The sequence below is a fragment of the Panthera onca genome, chromosome F1 (assembly GCF_046562875.1).
Source record: "Panthera onca isolate mPanOnc1 chromosome F1, mPanOnc1 haplotype 2, whole genome shotgun sequence".
In the NCBI taxonomy this organism is placed as follows: Eukaryota; Metazoa; Chordata; class Mammalia; order Carnivora; family Felidae; genus Panthera; species Panthera onca.
This window is the reverse complement of record NC_138355.1, coordinates 9,444,094-9,466,529: the sequence shown is the minus strand read 5'-3', so window position 1 is coordinate 9,466,529 and position 22,436 is coordinate 9,444,094. Positions and strand designations below refer to the sequence as shown.

At 41.0% G+C, this 22,436-nt stretch overlaps 1 protein-coding gene across 11 annotated transcripts in view; it reads left to right on the top strand.

Moving 5' to 3' along the window:
• SDCCAG8 (SHH signaling and ciliogenesis regulator SDCCAG8) overlaps positions 1–22,436 on the top strand; it is a 245,777-nt gene that overhangs the window by 142,637 nt on the left and 80,704 nt on the right. For 7 of the 11 annotated variants that reach the window (XR_013553167.2, XM_078440951.2, XM_078440950.2 and 4 more), the window contains 2 exons: positions 12,847–12,974; positions 15,040–15,148. The exons of 1 other annotated variant lie outside the window; for it this stretch is intronic. Coding sequence is in view for 8 of the 10 variants with exons in the window: in XM_078440951.2 (XP_078297077.2) it covers positions 12,847–12,974; positions 15,040–15,148 (237 nt within the window). In the remaining 2 variants the exon portion in view is untranslated. Of the gene's footprint in view, positions 1–12,846; positions 12,975–14,450; positions 15,011–15,039; positions 15,153–22,250; positions 22,430–22,436 lie in introns of those variants that run through there. 3 more of the 11 variants (XR_013553168.2, XM_078440953.2, XM_078440954.2) reach the window with 3 other exon arrangements.

Below are 22,436 nucleotides of genomic sequence, written 5' to 3'. Positions count from 1 at the left end.
GGAGAGAGGAAGCTGCCATTTACTGGTCATTCTCTGAAGGGCAGCTGAACTCTTAGCTGTACCCGCAGCACACTGGAGCGAGTTCTTCGTATCTTACTGTTGCATCTTTGTCTTTACACCTTAGAGCTGTTGAAAAATCAAATTGACGATTAAATAACGTGATGCCAGGCTGTTAGTTGAATTTAGACATTTTCCAAAGGGTGGTCTGGGCCAGATGTTACTGGTTGCTTTATATAGGTTGCCTCAGTATCCCGATAACATCGTTTCATTAAATGAGAAAATGAACTTAACGCTGAGGTCCCACCTAATGGCACACGGCTAGTATCAGGTAGGGCCAGGGCCCAAATCTAGTCTGTGTGTGTCCAAAGCCCAAACTCACATCCGTTCTGCAATACCACTCCTCCCATTGCTTTTATCAGTAAATTGAGGAAATTTTTTATTGTTTTTATTGTTTCTTCGAGCTAGTCTTTGAGATAATTGTATTGATTGTTAGACTTTGTTTTATTATTTTTTTATTTTGTATTTTTTGAGAGAGAGGGAGAGAGAATCTTAAGTAGGCTCCATGCTTAGCACAGAGCCCAACATGGGGCTCGATCTCACAACCCTGAAATCATGACCTGAGCCAAAATCAAGAGTCAGACACTTAACCAACTGAGTTGCCCAGGTGCCTCCGATTGTTATACTTTGAATCATCATCTTCTAGGAAGTAGCAATGAGATTACTGATGGTACCGATTCATATTCTTGAACACAGGATATGTCAGTGCTGTACTACATACGTTTTACATATAACATCCTGGTGTTCCTAAGGGAGCAGTACTGTCATTAACCCCATTTCACATTTGCGAAAACTGAGTCATAGGCTAAGTGACTTGCTTAGGGTGCACAGCCAGGAAGTGGGCAGGTTGGGAGTCCCCTGCCAAGGCTGGCTGACACCAAGGTCTGAGCTCTTAACCTCTGGCTCGTTGTGTGCAGATGAGTGGCCCAGCCCTGCTGGCAGTGGGCTTACATGCCAAGGCCTCAAGGCCAACGGCAAAAGCATTGTTTTTAAAGGCCCTTTAGGATTTTAGTTCCTCCTATTCCTTTTCTCGGGACACGGATTCCCGTTTTGGATAAGCTCAGAACAGGCTACCTTGTAGAAATGAGTTTGCATGTAGACTTAGATTAAAGGTAGAATCTGGTCTTCAGGAACAGAAAGGGCGGCTCCACAGCCATAGGAATGGTGAGCGTGACGGCCTATCAACGACCAAGGAAGCAGAAAACCCAACACACACTTACATTACTGCAGAGAAGAAACCTTTCAGAAGGCAGGTAAGAATAGTTATAAGCATGTGTTCCAAGGCAAATAGATAATCCTGTTAAATCATAAAATGACTAAAAGGGAAAATGTTTTGAAGTAGAAAATGACCTGAGCCCTGGGGCAGGAACATGCTTCTCTTATTTGGAAGAGTGAGAGGATAACACAGGTGGGAACCGGAGCACGCGGGCTTCAGGCAGTTTTGTCTTCTGTAAATATAATTGTGCTTTTCAGCTCCAGAATCCCGTGGAAAACTGGACAGTTTCCAGAGATCTCAATCAAGTTTTAAAAATGAACTAACTCTAGTTTTGTTATCCAGCCAAGGTTAGTCAGTAGAACACAGTCCTGATTTCCAGGTACAAACGTATTGGGTGTTTGACCAAAAGCACACCAGTTCAGGGACATTGAAAACTCTATGAGTCTTTACTACAGCATGTCCCCACTTACTCAATCTCAGACTTCCGGTAAATTCAGCCATTTGATACATAGCTATAAACCAAGACTTTTAAGAAGCAAAACCAAACGAAATGGAAAGCATGGCAGCAAATCATAGCAAAACAACCAATAAAAAAGCACTATAAGAAGCAGATCAGTATGCTTCCATTTGGTTTCTGGATCTTCAGAATAGCCTCTGAGATTTTCGTGCAACAGCTATTACAAAGTGCCTCTGTTTCCAGTCGCTGTGGTAGCCTCCAGCAGCTACAACAGTGAACGGTGATCCCTAAGCGCGTCCTGGCCGGGACAATAGTAGCAGCACGTGGGCCTTCCTCATTTGAAATTATGACCTTGATTATCAAGTGGAGTTGTTATATTTGCTATAGGTTGCTTAAGGGAAAAGAGTCATGATAAATAAATATTTTAGACATGTTTCCGCTGGAACTGGTCAGATTTCTGTGGGTCTGATACCTGGAAAATTCTCTCAAGTGGGGACACCTCATCTCTCCACATTCAAGATAAATGAAGCATTATGTTGTATTTGAGAAAGAAGATTCTATAAAACGAATTTAATAATTGTAATTCTTGCTATATAGCATATTTCTTAATAAGTTTAGTAGCCACAAAGTGACCAACACATTCCTCATTTACTAATGGATCTGATAAATAAATTTCAAAAACATATAATAATAAAATAGAAGCTTTTTTTCAGTCAGTTGTACGCAACTGGACAATGGTGTGTATCCATTGACAGGGTACAGAAATGCCATTATGACATATATTGATCCTACCGATGTCTGATTTGAAGTTACTCACCAGAAGGATTAATTACTGGGACTGTGTAGATCAGCTGACGTTTTTCAGAGAGGAAAGCCAAGAACGGACCAAAGCAGTTAGTTTATGTAGAAAGGTTAGAGATGGAAACTATGAATATTTTGACAATCTGAAGGTACAAAGGCAAAATCATGATCTAATTGATTTTATGCACTAGCTTAATTGTTCTTATTCTTTGGTCCGGTGAACTGGGCCCATGATGTTGTAAAATAGGATATATTTACAACCACTTATGCATCAGAGACCTCTGAGCTCTCCAAAAGTTTTAAGGGTGAAAATTACTGAAACGTACATTTGGTGGCTGTTCAGTCTCAGTATCTACCTATGGTATCTACCATGCCTATGAAACAATTTCAGAAATTGCTCTTGCTATTGCTGTAGTAATAAGTGCTCTCCCTGCTTCTAATGTTGTCCCTTCCCCATCTGTTCTCCACACCGCAGCCAGAGGGATCTTTCTGAAGCCTGAGTGTGATCACAACACTCCCCTGCTTAAAACCCTACGTTGGCTCCCTATTTTCCTCAGGATGAAGTCCTTAAAAATAGCTTCATGTTCTGGCTCCTGCCTACAGCTTCAGGCTCATCGTTCTCCAATCTCCTTCTACCAGCAGCTCACTTCCACCCTGCAACGTGTGTATTCCACCCTTCAGTCCTGCCAAGGCTGTTTGCAATTTTCCAGAGGCACCTGGTTGTCTCTCCTCCTTGAATCTTTGCACATGTTGTCCACTTCACTTGTAACAATATTCTTCTCATTCTTTGGATGGCTAATTACAATTCACTTGAAGCCTCTGATTTTTTAAGTTTCCCCAAATCCTCCCTGACGGTACCTTGCCCCTCTCCAACTCCTGTCCCATCTGCCTGTATGAGAGCACGTAGTTAGCCCTATTTTAATACTTACCATTCTACTTTAGTTGTTCTTTCTTGTCTGTTTTCTTCACTAGACCATGAATTCTGAAGGCACAGTCATGGTCTGTGTCTTGTACACTGATGCATCCTCACACTTTGGTGCTTGGCACAAAGTAGGCGTTTAAGTATTTGTTGAATGGATGAGCAATACGAATCTGATGAAACCGCTCATGCGAGGCAATGCCATGGAATGGAAGTACACTGAACTTGAATTGAGAAGACGGGTGTTGGTTCTGGGTCTGTCACTTACTACAAGCTGTGCACCATTGAGCAAATCTCTTAATTCTTTAAGCTTGGGATGCCTCTTGTATCAAGCAGGAATATCTGTTCCATCCCCCTGCCATACAGAATTGTTATGAAGAGTAGGTGGTCAATGCATTTGAATGTTCTTTGCAACACAGAAAGCCTGGAAGTGGGAGGATGTTCAGTTGGTAAGAGTCTCTGGTTCTGTCTTCAGTAAATGAGAGTTGCACACGAGATGTAATAGAAGCAGGCAGTATCTAGTCAAGCACGGCCCCCGTTGCCTTGACAGAGTTTTCAAATCAGTTTGGAGCTACTATAAGAGAACACTTTTGGAGAGAAAATTATTTTTAGGGATGTTTTTGTTAATTATTTCCTTTCTTTTGTGTTTATTCCTTTGAAAGAAGTTGATGTCCTTTCTGTTTCTGCTTCCTTTCCTAGAAGTGACTCACGCTCTAATCGGATAACTCATCTTTCAACATTGTACTTAAAATTCTGACATACTTTGCAGTGAAGAAAATAGAAATAATTTACTCGAGAAATATGTATGATGCCATTAGGGTTTTTTCACATACTTGAGGAAGTAGGGGTTCCTGAAAGCTACTCCTCTTGGATTTTTTTAGCCCTGTTTGTTACATCCTAGTATTTCTACATTTGCTTCACTATAAGAACATAGCTCCTGTTAGTGGTAAACAAGTACAGGAGTTTTTGTTCTTGTCAAATATGGAAGACATCATGTTGTCTACTAATTTCACTATTGTTTTTCTTTTGTTATTATTGTCAAGAACAATAATAAAAATCAAATCAAATTGTTGGCCAAAATAGGGTTATCTTATCCTATTCTCTTCTGATCAGTAGACGGGAGGATCCTTAAACCTGTATGGACACTTAGTACTTTCCATCTCTTAACAGTTGCTCATTCATTTGTCCATCCATCCATCCATCCACCCATCCACCCATCCACACATCCATCCATCCATCCATCCATCCATCCATCCAACCATCTATCCAATATTTGTTAACCACACAACTATGTTCCAGGCACCATTCCAGGCTCTTGGGATAAATTAGTGAACAAAACCAAGGTCTCTATTTTTTAGGTACTTATGTTCCAGATAAGATGTGTGTGTCTTATCTTCTCTAGGACTCTGTGACCAGCTTTAGGCTGGAAGCATATTTGCGTGACTTGCAGTGTTTTTGTAAAGATCACTGTATTTCTTTAAGGAGGATACAACTAATTGGTTGTGTCACTGTAAGAGGAAGTGATCCAATAACATATGGGACAAACTGAAAAGGAGAAGGACAGCTGTCTTGGAATTTGGCTGTCAAGATGGGTAATATAGGTATTAAAAGACACACACTTCTGGATAATTGAAATAAGACTCTTGTTATCCTTTTGACCTTCTCTCATTTCCCTGCACCCCTGGATAAACTAAGAGATTGAAGTATAGGGATTCATACTGTGGACTTGAGAGTCAGGCAGGCCTGGATTGCCTGGCTATGCCCCCTTAATAACTGGAAGATTTTGGACAAGTAGGATAAACTTTCTAGGCCTCAGTTCCCTCATTTATAGAGAAAGGATAATAATAGAACCTACCTCAGAGGGCTGGTGTGAGGATCAAATAAAAGGATAAATGTAAAGAGCTTAGCTTATGGTAAAAACAATAATAAGTAAACAGCTTCCTGAAATTATTAATCCTTTAAGGCGGGATTTTTTTCCTGCCTTACTTGAACGAAGAACCCCCGGATTAAAAGAAGTAAGTTACGTGTCCATGGCCACATGAGTAATAAGACAGTCAATGCCATGTTTTGACACTGCAGCTGTGTGAGTTTTCTACTGTACTCTATTGCCTCTCTAGATGTAACTTTCCCAGAACACAAAGAAAATCAACCGAAAATGGTGTGGATGCATTTGTAAAACAAACAAACACAAAAGGAAGCAATAAAACTGTAAGCAAATATTTAATCCTAGGTAATAGATTTGCTTTCTGTAGTAGATTAGAAATTTTGAAAGTGCTTTCTGTGTATACTGGGTAAGTTTGAACAAATGTTGAAGGCAAATATGTTGAAGACCAATGGGAACCAAGTTTCTCACTGTTGAGGAAGGAAGTTAGTGATGGAAGGAGGGGAGACTGGGTTTTATCTAGTTGTTGGATTGGAATTGAGAACATTAGTGTGCATGTATTATTAATATGAACATTCATAGAAAAATATTTATAAATATATATTCATACATTGATACATATATTCTTATCCTGGTTCTGTCTACTAAAGTGACCTAGAAGCAAACTTCTCAGTAGCAATGTGTACCCCCTGGTGACGGATCTTGGTTTCTAAGTACCATTCTCCACTAAAAGGCAGAAGAGTTCCTTGGACAAATGCTGATTGCATGACTGATACAGGGATAGTACCAGATGAACCTGCAACATCTTGTGGGGATACAAAGCCAAGATGTTCATAAGAATAATAGAGAGATATGGGGTACCTGGGTGGCTTAGTTGGTTAAATGTCTGACTTCAGCTCAGGTCATGATCTCGTGGTTTGTGGGTTCAAGCCCTGCATTGGGCTCTGTGCTGACAGCTTAGAGTCTAGAGCCTGCTTTGGATTCTGTGTCTGTCCCTTTCTCTCTGCCCCTCCCCTGCTCATGCTCTGTCTCTCAAAAATGGGTAAATGTTAAAAAAAAATTTTTAAAGACTAATAGATATAATATAGAAAACAGCTTGAAGGGGTTCCCACTGGCCAAATCTAGGATGAATTGATAAATAAATGGTGGCCATAATAGTTTGCAACCCATTGAATAAAATAGGAATCCAAGATTCCATGCTGATATCAATAAATTAATAAATGAGAGAGAAAGGAAGGCCCTTTCTTACAGCACAATGTTAATTAATAAATAAAAAAGACTGTTAGACACAGGAGTAACCATGGGATATAAAACTATTTGTTGAAAATTTAATGAGAAATAGGGTATTCACATGGTCTTAACATCTCCCAACAAATCACCTATTGATTACAAAGAGGGACAGAGTAACATTACAGTGGAGAAGCCCGGGAGAGACCACCTAACCAGTGGTGAGTCAGGGCTGGCTCATGCCAGCCTATGAAAGCCAACGGTACGCATTTCTTCACAACTCTCTATTCAGTGATGTCACTCTAGTAGCTTGAAATAGGCCACAGTAGAAGTATTTACACTGAAAATTGGTAAACACTACAAATAAGCAATTCTTCCCTCCTCCCCCTCACCCTGGAGACCAGTTATTAAACATTTTAGAACACACCAATGACATTACCCAAGTGGTCAAAGATAATATCACCAATCTTGGGACAAATGGACATGATGTGTCTTAACTCACAATAACACCCACGCCTCCCTGCTGCTGCTTTTCTATATAATTCCATCAGCTATGGCTCTTGACGAATAAGCATGTTATAAAGGGTCTCATAAGTTTCGTCATACTGACATTCTGCTGTCACAAAGCTCTCTGTACTGTACTTTACAAGGGAAAGACCTTTTAACCAAAAGGTTGTATGTTTAAACTAGAATGTCAGTTGTCAGTGAAAAGGAGACTAGAAACATGGCAGATGGGATTGGAGCCTCAAATCACTGCCACTACCGGTTTCATTCTCGGGTTAGACTTGAAGCTTTCGTCATTTCTGTCCCAGACTCATTGATGAGCTTTAGGGTCACCAGAAACTTTAGTCCCTCAATGTAGTTATAAAATTAATACATTTTTCTTTAATGTTTATTTATTTTTGGGAGAGAGACAGAGCGTAAGTGGGGAGGGTAGGGAGAAAGAGGGAGACACAGAATCCAAATCAGGCTCCAGGCTCTGAGCTGTCAGCACAGAGCCCAATTCGGGGCTTGGACTCACAAACTAAGCGATCATGACCTGAGCTGAAGTTGGACACTTAACCAACTGAGCCACCCAGGCACCCCTGAAAATTACTTTTCAGGTGAAATGACTTCTCCTTTTCCAGTTTTATCTTTCTTTCTAACACATTGGAAAACCTCGTATTACTTTTTTTTTTTTTAAGTTTATTTATTTTTGAGACAGAGAGAGACAGAGCACGTGCCATGGAGGGGCAAAGAGAGAGCGAGACAGAGAATCCAAAGTAGGCTCCAGGTTCTGAGCTGTCAGCACAGAGCCCAATGTGGGGCTCGAACCTATGAACTGCGAAATCATGACCTGAGCCAAAGTCGGATGCTTAACCAACTGAGCCACCCAGAGGCCCCTAAAATTTTAAATGTCTTTAAAAAAGTTCTAGTAAGTCATTTTTGCTTGGTGACATGCGTATTTTTAAAATAGTGGGATTTAAAATAATAAATGATAAAGCTGAGGATCAGAAACATAAAGTTAATTCTTCAGTCCATTTCTTTAATGGGATGGTAAATATCATCATAGCCACTTTAAGAAAATATAATCACCAGAACTGTAATTGTAAAAAAGGAGTGACAAAGCCTCTGTGTGTATTTAGTCCACGCTTGAGGTCTACCCAGTGCTTGTTAATTTCCTTTAGCTCTCAGTTGTTACCAAGAAAACACTGACATGCCCACCAGGGTGCATGTGTGGCCACCAGTGATTGTGAATAAGTTGGAGAAGGTAGCTGTTCCTGTTCTAGCACATTTACTCCTTTTTTTTTTTTTTACGTTTATTTATTTATTTTGAGAGAGACAGAGAGGGTGAGAGGGAGAGAGAGAGAGAGAGAGAGAGAGAGAGAGAGACCATGAGCAGGGGAGGGTCAGAGAGAGAGTGAGAGAGAGAGAATCCAAGCAGTCTCTGCACTGTCAGCATGGAGCCAGATGCAGGGCTCAGACTCACCAACCATGAGATCATGACCTGAGCCAAAGTCAACAGTCAGAGGCTTAGCTGACTGAGCCACCCAGGTGCCCCCTTTGCTCCTTTCTTAAAATCAGCTCTATTGAGGTGAATTTAAATATACTAAACATCACCAGTTTTAGGTGTGTAATGAAATACATTTTGACAAATGTACACAGATGTGGGACCATCGTAATCATGATAGAGAACATTTCTATCAGCCCCCAGTTTCCCTCCTGCCCCTTTGTTTCCTCACACCCCTCCCCGATCCTTAGGTCCTGGCAGCACTGACATGTCACTATGGTGCCTACTTTCCTAGAATGTCATGTTCATGAAATCACGCAATATGTTTTTGGTGTCTGGCTTCTTTAACTAAGCATACTGCTTTTGACGCTCACCCATGTGTTATACGTACGGTAGCCTGTTTCTTCTTATTCCTCCTATTCCTAGTTCCCTATTGTACGGCCACACCACAATTTGTTTATCCATTTAGCAGCTAATGGGCATTTAGGTTGTTTCCAATTTTTAGCTATTATGAATAAATCTTTCAGCCTCATTTTTAAAAAATGTGTATTTATTTATTTTGAGAGAGAGAAAGAGCATGAGCGGACAAAGGGCAGAGGGAGAGGGAGAGAGAGAGAATCCCAAGCAAATTCGTGCTGTCAGCACAGAGCCTGATGCGGGGCTCGATCTCATGAAGCATGAGATCAAGACCTGAGCTGAGATCAAGAGTCAGATGCTTAACCCACTGAGCCACCCAGGCACGCCAGCCTCATTTTAATAACAACCAAGAAATTCTTCTTTACAGCCATTGCTTTCCAACTTAAAAATATGGCTAACTTCAAGTTGGATTGAGTGAAATCATCAGTGTTTCTAATGAGAACTGAAAGAAAACCGGTTGGGGAAGACTGGCTCAGCCTACCCTTCATGATGCGCTCACACCCAGCTAGGATTAACCTCTCATTTTCTCTGCCTCGGGAGTTTTTGCCTTGTAGCTTTCTTGTGGTGTATCGCACCCTCTACTTTCTACGTTAGCCATTTTGAATTCCCTGTTAGGAGCAAGGACTATGCCATACTTATCTTTATTTGACTCAGTGCCTAGCAGGCTGTCTTTCACGTTATAGGGTTATGATAAATATTAAATGAATTGATTCAGATTCTTCTCTAATCCCTCCCTTGGCTACCTAAGTGGTTTTTATTACTCTTTCAGTCCATTATTGCATTGCCTTTGGAGTGTCATAAAATAGGCTTCCTTAAATCAGAATACAGTAGAACATTGGTTTGCAAGCATAATTCGTTCCGGAAACATGCTTGTAATCCAAAGCACTTGTATATCAAAGTAAATTTCAAGAACCATTGGCTCAGTTGTGATCATGTGACATTTGGCTTCGCATACTACTCATACTGCAAGACATGGCTGGTTTATCACTTTAAAATTTATTAGAAATGTTTGCTCGTCTTGTGGAATACCTGCAGAACAAGTTACTGGCAATCCAGGGTTCTACTGTATTTCAAATCCCATCTCTGCCTTCACATCACTTGCAATGTAACCTTTGAGCAGATTTCTTTTTTCAGCTATAATGTGAGCAGATTTAAATAAATAGATTTGAGGGGTGCCCGGGAGGAGGCTCAGTCAGTTAAGCATCCAGCTCTTGACTTCAGTTCAGGTTGTGATCTTATGGTTCATGGGTTCGAGCCCCATGTCGGGCTCTGTGCTGGCAGTGCAGAATCTGCTTGAGATTCAATCTCTCTCCCTCTCTCTCTGCCCCTCCTCTGCTTGCGTGCTCGCTCTCTCTCTCTCAAAATGAATAAACCCTAAATAAACAAACAAACAAACATAGGAGGAAAGGGGACTGAAGGGAGGAAATAGGAAAGTAAAGACAGGCTGTGTTTTTATGCAATGAAAAGAAATGGTCACTAGTATTATTGTGATCATTTTGTACTATGTACAAATATCGAATATGTTTTACACCTGAAACCAATATATTATATGTCAATTATACCTCAATTAAAAATAATAAAATCACATGTCATTTCTTAAATAGAGTAAAAATTGAGGAAGGAGTCAAGAAACAAAAGTTGATGTGTAGCTCAACGTTTGTTGGTAGACTACTCTTTTAAATGGTCTCATTTCGTAATGAGAACTACAATAACAGTAAGTATTTTTCTATAGTAAATTTGGAATGCCAGTAATTAGGCAACTTCTCATGCTGAAAATTGATGTTGAGGCTGGCAACCCCTAGGGAGGGGACCCATAGCCCCAGTTTGCAAAGGGTAGCCCCAGTTAAGACTGTTGTCTGGATGTGCTAATAGTACGCCTTTTCACTCTCAAATAGGTATTGGTTTTGAGCAGTGCATAGTACGGCTACCCAGTTATTAGGGGTCTCAGACCCATAACCAGGGGTCTGACCTGGGAGTGGTTACTCAGTAGAAGAGAACGCAGTGCTCTTTTTTGGCTGATTCCTTCAGCAGCATGGTCTCCAGCTGGCAAAGCCACTAGAGCCATTCTCTTCCGGGCACTCTTCCTTTTTAACATGTCTGAAAAGTTTTGCCTCCTCATCTGAGACATGAGCAGATTCTCCAACCTCACTAAAGGTGCATCCGCGCTTCCCCCACAGCAAGGGTATAAAAGCATCCGTTCATTAGTGTTCACTGCCCACTTCTCATGTGCCAAGTATTGAGCGGTGCTCAGGGTAGAAAGAGACAAAGATGACAAAAAGGGCCAGGCACATAAACCAATAACGTAACTGTGCTAAATGCTATCTTATAGGACATATACATTTGCAACGTGTACTTAGGTCACGGGGGAAAGAATAATTTAGGAGAGAATGGAAGGAGAGGGGGAGAATTCTGAGGACACCTCAAAGAGCAGTATACACTGAACAGAACGATGGGGTGGGGGTGGGGGGCATGGAACAGGATGGGTGGGGGGAGACACCCCAGGAAAACAAAGAGACATATGCAATGATCCATGGGCAGAAAAGACATGGTGTGACTGGGGAGGCAGAAAGTGGCCTAGTCTATCTATTTGTTGCAATATACCAGTTTGGAACTGAGTGTGAAGCAAGACCTTGGAGCAAATCCAAGGGGGTGTCGTTATTAGAAGCACCAGAAGGGACCTTAGTTCACATTTAGCATGGACTCCTGATGATTCCATTTGAGTGAGATATGGGTGTAGTTTCCTTCTGAAATTTTCCACCACAACATTCCTGCATGCATTGACCAATTTCAACGCAGACTTTCCTTATGTTGCTTTATAATTAGAAGCCAATGAATTGAAGCTCCACAGCGGTATGTAGACTACTAGTGATAGCTTTATGGAATTGTTTATTTTTAGTTTGGCAAAGGCAAGGCAGTAAATATCTCAATTAGTAAACTAAAACAGCACGGATGAGAAATGCCCACAAGGAGATAAGGAGTTAGAAATAACTAAGTCGGTTAATTAAAGGAAACCCTCATTTCACTTACCCATATTTAGAGCATGAGGAACCGACCTAATGTGTGTGCGTGCGTGGTGCCGCCCGCGATGAGACCCCCTGCGTTCGTCAGCTTCTAATTGTTCAGGCAGTCTCTTTCTTTAAGAACCACGGTGATGGGTTATTGGACTCAGTGGCGTGACCCATCTTGCTGGGTCAATATCCCGTCACAGCGGGGTGGGATATTGTCTTGGACTATGGAATATCCTCATCCCGCCATTTCTTTCAACGTGACCCCAAAGGGGCCCTACTGTGACACGCTAGGGGAAGTCGTTCATTTTCATATTCATATTTAGATTCACATTACATGGCCTAATGTGTGAAGACATTGAACGAAAACATGGAGGTGGTACCGCAGAATCATTTCCTCGCTTCTAGAGAGAATCTCCTGCGTTACATCCAAGCGTCTCCAACGCTTCGTTTCGAGAGTTTAGGGTTTGGAGGATTGAATCATGCTCTTCCTAGAACCGTAAGATGATTAGGAAATACCATTCCAAAGATAAGACATGAACTGGTACCACAACATTGACAGTCTTACAGTAGAGGGGGTTTGTGTTTTAAAGTTACAAAACACCAATATTCGGGTGTCACGATTTTTTGATTTGTGAAGTTGCGTCCTTGAGTCCAGTTAGATTTATGGCGCGTATTTACCACAGTACGAAGGGTCCTTTGGATCTCCCCTCCCCCCCCAGGGGGGCGGGAGTGGGGGGAGTCTGACAAAGACTGTTGTCTTCTCACGCCCCACGATCGACGACCGCGTCAGCTCTCTGGGGTCTGTAGGGGAAATGAGGAGGCCCCGTGCATCTGCAGATTAAATTTCTGTCTGTCTCCTCTCTGCTTTGTAGACTGGAAAAAGATAGCATTCAGCAGAGGCTTAGCAACGAAGCAAAGGCCCAAGCCCTTCAGGCCCAGCAAAGGGAGCAGGAGCTGACACAGAAGATACAGCAAATGGAGGCCCAGCATGACAAAACTGGTAGGTGGTAGGGGAAGATTAGAGCCTGGGCACTCGCTCACAAGCCAGGCCCACGCCTTACTGTGAAATGACATCAGGAACACCTGTAACCTTTGGCTGGCCGAAGGGAGCAGATGCTAACTACACCGGAGATTCCGAATTACATATTAGTTAGCGTTTAAAAGAGAAAACGGAAAGTATTGCCCACTGTCTGTTGATTTCAGAGTGCTGCTCTCACATCTGTTGCACCATCTGGATTATGAGTTTATTTACCTGTGTTCAAGAAACGTAAAGCTGAGAGAGACCACAACAAAGTAGAAAAACAAAGGGCTTGTTTTTGGCTGGGTTTTCAGGCACACATGTTATATAAAGAAAATAGCATCAGAGGCTCTGCGGGAAGTGCTCTGAGCTTACAGTTAGAGTCTCCTGAATAGCATTGAACAGTTCCCACAGTACACACATTATAGCTACTCTAAAAGCCTAATGAGTTTGCTTCAGCATCCAAACTGGAGAAAAGCTTTAGCCATTAATCGGTTCTTAATTCACTGTCGCAGCTGGATGTAATTCAGTGGCTCCAAATTGATATGTTCCTTTATTTAATCTTTGCAGCTTCGAACATTTTTAGCATTTGTATGATGTCCCCACCTCCCCCCAGCCCCTGTCTAGAGTGATGTTTAATCCTTCACATTCTTCAAGTTCTCAAACTGCTGGGGAAATTCGCTAATACAAGGCATTGACCACAGCTGGCAGCTTGGCTAAAAATTGCCATCTTTCATCACGTTGGCGCGATTTTGCAGACTGAGTTGGCCAGTAACTCTTTACCTTGCATTTGAAAGTAAAATGCACTTTCCAAGCAGGCAGTTTGATGTGTTCAGTCAGAGCATTATGTGGTTCCTTTCACTTTGGAGTTGTGTGTTCACAGACAGTGTTAGTCAAAACAAGACAGTGGCAGTCATTATAATTCCACACCACATACTCCAAGCTGATTGTACTATTAAAAACAAAAGTTTAATTGATCCCGTCTCTTCCAGAAAAGTGTTGCCTGGTTTTTAGTGCCTTGATTTATTTTGCTCTGGATGATGCATGCTTTTTGCCAATCGATAGTTAACATTGAAAAGAAATAAAGGGACTTAGCAAAGCTTACACTTAAAGATAATTCGCACATGATTTCATTGCACTGCATTCGGTGACATGCTAAAAAAATTACTGCTTATCCTGTAGGTGGAAAATCGGTCATGTAAAATTCACTAAATCATCGATTTGCTTACAAAGAGGCAAATGTCATACCGACTCACATGAGTCCCTCCAGCACTTTCCAGACTCAATAGATGTTTTTCCACTAAAAGTAAAAGGAGGAAATTTCAGGAAAAATTAGCATTTGCCTTTCCTGCTTGCAGGATTCCGGCGATCGAGGGGTCTTGGGCAGAATCTCTGAGCGCTACGTGAGAGTATTTAACTGTTAAGACCACCTTAAGAGCATTCCCTTTTATTTTGCAGGAAAATATCACACTCTCTTCAATTCCTTTGACCAGATCTTCCTTGAAGCTCATGCTGTTGACAATGAAAGCTGAGTTCTAAGGAAATTATGTGTTTCACCTTCATAATGAAAGAACTATATACCAGGGGTGGGGATAGGGAAATATATGAGCAAATGTGAAACTCAAAGCAGGAGTTACAGTATACAAGAGAGTTCCTCAGTTATTTTGTTTTTGAATTATCTAGTCATGATTATTTTTGACACTCTGTTTATAGTAAAATTGTCAAAATAAAAATATAATATCTTGCCTATTACAAAGATATAAGCATCTTGAGGTTTCTGACAGTTTATCAGCACATTAAAACATTACCCCAAGCTGGTATGATAAAAAATGTTTCTGGTGTGTAATTATTAGAAAAATTAATGCCTCCCAAGATTTAGTGTCTTGCCAGGTGACTGGTGCTTCGACTTAGGACATTGAAATTGACCTAGTGGCTTATAGGAAATGGGTAGTGGTCTTAGTACCTTTACCACTCTACATACAGAAGCATGCTGTCACAACCATAAACATCTTATGTTGGGGGGGGGGGGGTTTGTTGTTATTTCTAGAAAATGAACAGTATTCACTGCTGACCTCCCAGAATACATTTTTGACAAAGTTAAAGGAAGAGTGCTGTGCATTAGCCAAGAAACTGGAACAAATCTCCCAAAAAAGCAGGTAAGTAATATGATAGAATACTTTCAGAGCACTGTTTGTGTAAATACTATCGTTTGTTTCCTTAAGAAAAAAAAACAGCATTTCCACTATTTTAGAGTCTAATGTCAAAATTAGATATATGTTGATATGCTAACTGTGAAAATATTTTCTCTGTATGAACACTTTCTTGATTGTCCATACAGACACCCTGGTGTGTTTTCATGATTATGTATATGTACTATTATTTGACTTTTTTAATGTTCAAAATTGATAACTATGAAACTTCAGAACACAACAGTCAAGATGACAGGTATTCTAATAAAGGATGTGGGTAAGTTAAACAGTTGGAAAGTCTTATGTTAATACAGTTCATGTTTTAATCTATTCTCACGATTCTCCGTGAACACACAGAAGCTATCTTTAGGTCAAATGATAATAGATGAGATGTGTACATATAACAGTGAAAGTAGGGGATACTTCAAAATACATAAACCCAAGCCATCCTTTTGTTTCCCCTAAAATTGTTTTACTAGGACAGCTATCATTCATTTTGTAGGTACACTGTTTTTGTTTAATTGTTTTTTTAGTAGGCTCCACACCCAACGTGAGGCTCAAACTCACCACCCAGAGATTAAGAGTCGTGTGCTCTACTGACTGAGCCAGGCAGCTGCCCTGGTACACTGCTCTTTTATAAAATACATTGATTGAGATCTTAATTATTTTTGGCACATTTTCTAATCAGATTATTTTAGTGAATGAATTATTTTAGACTCTAAATTGTAAAAAAAACAAAAAACAACAAAAAACCTGAGTTTTCACCTTGGCTCTGAGAGTAGCTGTGTAGTCACGGACAAATTTATTCAACCTGCTTGAACTATTGTTTCCTCTTGTAAATGAACGATGTTGGGCAGAGTCACTTTGAATTCAACTACGAAAGGCATCATTCATGTAACTAACAAGCTATCAGATATAACATTAAAATATAACCAAATGGAAAAATAACCTGTAGATCTCTTCTGTATTTTTCTGAAGCTCACTTAGATCTACACAGAGCAAGCAGTAGTGCTCAGCAAACAAACTTCTGACTTTGGTATCTCATTCAGAAAGAATTTCCAGGAGGATCAGAGCATATCTGATGACCCTGAGCCCCATCTTGCATTCCTGCATCAGTGAGGTGGCTTAGCTGATGGAATCCCCATCCCTGAATCTTTTGGGGGAATCCGAAGGCTTATGTTATGAACTCAGTTCTTTCTGCTCTCAGAAAGACAGAGGGTCCCATAAAGCACCCAGAATGTGCTCTGACATGGGCACCTTCTTAACAAATACTAATTAAATATCTTGTTTGGGTAGGGAAAAAGCTCAGGATGCTAAAATGCCAGATATTTTCAGGAAATTTGACAAGGGAACCCAAATGATTTTGTCATGGAAGAGACTCTCATAATATATCAACAGTACTGACTGCTAACTAGAAATGTGTGATTTGCCTCACATAAACCCAAAAGTATGTAATTTGTTAGAAGAAATAAACAACAGAACAACAACAAACTGGATCGTATAATTTAAGAAATTGATCTGGGACTTAAAAGATTATGTTATCTTAATATTGCTTCATGATTATTAATTATCTTGCTCTCTAAGGAGACATAATTGGGGAAACTGCAGCGTATTAAAAGGAGGAGTTGCTATATGCTTGGTATATGTTACTTAATTCTTACAACTTGAGACAGGAATTTTTTTTTAATGTTTTTATTTATTTTTTAGACAGAGAGAGACAGAGCATGAGCAGGGGAGGGGCAGAGAGAGAGGGAGACACAGAATCTGAAGCAGGCTCCAGGCTCCGAGCTGTCAGTACACAGCCCGACGCGGGGCTCGAACCCACGAACTGTGAGATCATGACCTGAGCTGAAGTTGGACGCTTAACTGACTGAGCCACCCAGGCGCCCCGAGATGGGAATTATTACCTTCTTTTACAGATGAGGGACTCCATACTCGGGGTGTTGAAATAGCTGAGAAGTGGGAGAGCTCGAGTTCTATCTTCGATATTTCTAGTTCCGAAGCCAATGATCTTTCTTGTGATAAGTATAATATTTCACATCTACTACCAAAGAAAATCCAGGCCAAAGTAGTTATGATAAGAAAGTTTGGGAAAGAAAATTTAATCTTTAAATTCCCATGGAGTAGGGCGCCTGGATGGCTCAGTCAGTTAAGCATCCGACTTCAGCTCAGGTCATGATCTCAGGGTTGGTGCGTGAGTTCGAGCTCTGCATCAGGTTCTGCTCTGACAGCGCGGGGCCTGCTTGGGATTCTCTCTTTCCCCTCCCTCTCTCTCTCCCTCTCTCTCCCTCTCTCTCTCCCCCTCTCTCTCTGCCCCTCCCTCACTCACGCACATATGCTTTCTATTTCTCAAAATAAATAAAAACTTAAAAAAAAATGCCCATGGAGAAGTAGGCATGCTTGTCATGTGAGGGTAAACCCGTGACCCTGGGTCAACTTGTGCCCTGTGCCCTGGGTCCTCTTTTTCCTGCTCTAGATCTGTTCATTCACCCTGTACTGATCCAGTGAAAATGAACACCAGCCCCTCTCCACCTCCTCTTGCTTAGGATGCCTCCGGTTCCTGACCACTACTTTGTCAGTTGGGTATGTTCTTTTATGCCTGACACACAGATGGCACGCAACACATATTTACTGACTGAATGAATGAAACAAGTGTGGTTTCACCCCCTCCCCCCATATCCTAATCTGACTCTGGTCCCAACCTGTTCCTTTGTTGATGACAGGCGGTGTGCAGCAAAAAGCACTTTGGAATTCAGAAAGAGCTAGGTTTGAGTCTCACTCTGCCCCTGGGCTTCATGACCTTGGGTACATTGCCTAATCTCTGCAAACCTCAGCTTCTCCATCTGAAAAACATTTCTAAAATCATGTTGCAGGACTGTTGTGGGAATCAGAAATATAGAGAGATACACGGGAACACATATATACAGCCATGCATATGTAAAGCACCTGGCACCGTGCTTGATACGTAGAAATATAACTGTAGCCGATGGCATTGTTGGAAGGGTCTTGACAGGGGTGATTTGGATCTGACTTTGATGTAGCCATTATTGTCTTTTCCGGGGAGGGTCTGAGTGCCGTTCTGACAGACACAAAGTCTATACCACAAGGAAATACTTTTTAAAGGCAAAGGAGGATCAGGGAAATGTGGATCTGGTTGTGTTTCAAGTCCTGCTCTGACGCCTTGTTTTGTAAATCTGAAGAATTAGAATAGGCGTCTACTGTAACTTTACAAGTGGACCCCAAACTAAGGCCTGGTAATCATAAGCACTCAAAAAATTGTTGCTTATTACAGGTAAGACTTCTAGGAGCCCCCAAAGTTTACAACGTATTCATTTTGTGTATCTCACAAGAAGGTGGTCAGTAGGCTAAACTGTGATTTTAAGGTTTTTTTGTTTGTTTGCTTGTTTGTTTGTTTGTTTACTCTTAATTTCTTGTCCACTGACTGAGTCTCTTTTCCTGCTGGCTCCCTCCCTGAAGCCTAGGACATTTTCAAAATTCATATAAAATGTAACATGTGATTTCGACATTACCTTTTGCTTTGAATTCACCTATAGAACCTGAAGGGCTCAAAGTGTTTCTTTTTTTAAAAAAGATTATAAACTTACTAAGCCTTATGGGAGACCTCCAGGAGCATGCCTCTGTATACCCGATACTAAACTTTTGGGATAAATAATTTTTCCTGTGCTTTGAGGTGAGGAAAATCTTGGAATTTTCTGAGCTCTCTAAAATTGTCATCGTTGTGGAAGCTCAGTCTCCAAAATAATTAAACCACATGGTAATTTTGATCCGGCTTTTCCTCAGAGTACTATGGTACAATTTTTCTTAAAAGTAGGTGTATTTATTTTGTGCCGGTCAACAATTTAAAACAGTCCTTGTTGCTTCCCTCGTCTTGCCCATGCCGTTTCTCTAAGGGTTCCATGTTATTTATAATCCCATACCAACCAAATGGATTCTTACCATTGATAATAAGCTTTATTTTTTAGTTCACAGATCCAGCCATTTGACTGGAGCCCATGCAGTCGCTAGGAAAGCTGACAATCTGGGCTCACCATTCCGTGGTCTCTAACTCCTTACCCCAGCCCCGTGCTGGGCTGCTCTGGGCAAGTGTTTTGAAACGGTTTCTCCGTGTGTGTCTGATGTACGTGTTTTCTCCCCAAGTAACTTAAGTCCTATCGCTCCCGTTCTCTGGAAGCCCTCCATAGCCGTTAGCAGGGTACTTTCTGCACGGCGCGTGCCATGCTGCCTGGATGGTGTCTGCAACTCCAGGGTTTGTGAATGGCACGTCCCATTTTAAAACTAAAAATGAACTGCCGATCCTGTGCCTTTTACATAGCTTGTTTTTTGACCACGAGACGAGAGAATTAATTCCATTTTGCTCTTAATTGGCACCGGGCAGACATTCTGGCTGATTTTAGTTGACGCTCTCATAAACTTTAGCTACCCTTCCGTCTCTCTTTCCCGGGACCCCGAGAGCTTATTACAGGGATAGGGTTTGTTTTTGAGGTTGGTAAGTGGAGATATTTAAATATCCTTGGTGCAACTGTGATTTCTCTTTATCCAAGTGAGGGAAGTGTTCCCTCTCCGCAGGCGCTTGGATGAATCAGCAGTGAGATGTTTGTGGTGTGGTTTGCTGTGCTCTGACCGTGGCCTGCGAAAGAGCTGAGAAAGGTTGGGCACTGGGAGGGGTGAGCCTCGGGCAGCTGCAGAGCGGAGATCAAGGCTGTGCTGGGTTGCAGGGTCTCAGCACTTGCTTGTGGAAGAGAAGGGCTCGGGAGCACACAACCCCGGTCTATGCGGCTTTGCGTCTCCTCTCTTTTCTGTCATTGTCACTTTCTGGGTTGCTAGGCTTGTGGATTGATGTCTAACACTGCCCATTGTGTATTTGTGATTTGCGTTTTGTAATTAAGAGGAACAATGGGAGTCCATTGGGTCTCGTTATATATAATGGTTGGTTTAATTTGTTTCACTTCTATCTTGTTAATTGTAAATTGATCATTAAGATTTGAATTCTAATCTGTCACTAGGGTTGTGGGTATTGAGGCTAGAGCAATGATCCTGGTTTTAATCACTGATGATGAGAAACAAATTTTATAATTTTGGTACATATTGCAGTTCATATATTTTAACACTGTATTTTATGGTGTTATAAATATTGTTAAATGACTTTTAGTGTAGTTTTACTGTGTGGACTATAATGTATAAATTATATTACTGTTTTGGCAACAGTCGGTATCCAACTGTGTGAGTTTAATTGAAGTAAAGAACACACACCCGGTTGAACTATTTTTTTTCCCCGGCATGTTTGGATGATGTTAGGTTGGGATGCTACAAAAATTATATTCTACAAGGAACGACTGATACTGACCTCTGCTAATTGTCACCAAAAGCCGAGTGAGAATCTAAAAGATTAAAAAATGACGGGGTCGTGTTTTCCCTTAAAAAAGAGTTATTGCTGTAATCCTAATTATAGTAGTAAAATATCATACTTCATGCAAATGCAATTACACAATATAACTGGTGTATAAAAATGCAGGGGAAAGTTCATGCTTCTGTGAAGCCAGAAATTACCTAAATTTTCAATGAAAATGCATTAGAGTCATCTGTCCTTTTATATGACACTGGATAACCGTGCCACAAATGTAACCTCAAACTAACACAGAAACTTGTGCCGGAAGTTTACTCTCTGAACTTTGCAATCTATTTCTTTCAGTATATCATGGGCTCCAGAGAGACAAGAGATGATGTCTGTGTACACTTACAAAGTTTTTATCGAACATTGGAACTTGGAAGTCAAATCAGCATTTTAAGCAAAGGGGAAAAAAAAAACCCAAAAATATGTAGAGCAGAAAAAAATATTCTAGCAATAAAATACCTGGTAGTAGTATATACTTTTACAAAATAACATTTATATTTTTGTGGTCATGTAAGACAACCTCATAGAGCATTTGGCTATAACTACAAGGTGGCTCAGTCAGTTAAGCATCCAACTTCGGCTCAAGTCATAATCTCACAGCTCATGAGTTCGAGCCCCACATCGGGCTCTGTGCTGACAGCTGGAGCCTGCTTCTGATTCTGTGTCTCCCTCGCTCCCTGCCCCTCCCCGACTCATGCTCTGTCTCTGTCTCAGAAATAAAAAAACATTAAAAAAAATTTTTTTTAATTTTTTTTAATTAAAAAAAAAAAGAAAAAATATCCTGTGACATCACTATCCAGCTAACTATTGTTAACCTGTGGCATACTTCCTTTCAGTGAATTTGCGTGTGGATGTAAATGTGTCTGTACGTGTACGTGTACCTGGTGAGTGAGTTACACTGCATATATTATCCAATGAACATGCATGTCTACATCACTACTCTGGAAACAATTGTAATGGAGCCATTTGTATGCATAATTCATTAGACATTTAAGATGTTTCCGGTTTTTAACTGTAATGAATAATAATAATCTTGTCCATAATTCTGAATTTTTGATGATCCCCTTAGTTGAGATACCCTAAAAGGGGATCATTCGTCCAAAAACAATAAACCTGTTTTTTTTGTTTCTGCTTCAATCACAGGAAGCCTTTGAAGGCTATTAATGTGTACGACTTTGCCCAAGTCCTACGCTAAATTCTTCTCAGTATATATGTACCCATCTCAGTATGTGACAAGAAAAAGTGAGAGATTTAAGAAAGGAAAAGTGAGAGGCAATATTGCATGGTGGGCCAGACAGCCCCTTTAGAGATGAGTAGGCCAGTGTTTGTATCTGGGCGGGGCTAATCACCATTCCGGTGACCTCAGGCAAATCATTAAACCTCCTATTTACCTCACAGAGAAAAGGAAAGAAACACTTGCCCTGAGGAATTAATTGCCATCATTAATATGAAGGATGGATTCCACTACCTGGTGGAGAGTCGGCGTGCAATAAATACTCAACCAGAATCCGATTTTATTATGCGTTTCTTTGAGTAATAGTGGAAATTGTATATTTTATAAATGTTTATTGGCCATTTCTGTTTCATCCTCTGTGAACATTTGTTTTATATTCTCCATATTTGCGGTTTTTTTTAATGTTTATTTATTTTTCAGAGGGAGAGAGACAGACAGAATGTGAGCAGAGGAGGGACAGAGAGAGAGGGGAGACACAGAATCTGAAGCAGGCTCCAGGCTCCGAGCTCTCAGCACAGAGCCCAAGGCTAGGCTGGAACTCACGAACCCTGAGATCATGACCTGAGCCCAAGTCGGTCGCTTAACCGACTGAGTCACCGACGTGCCCT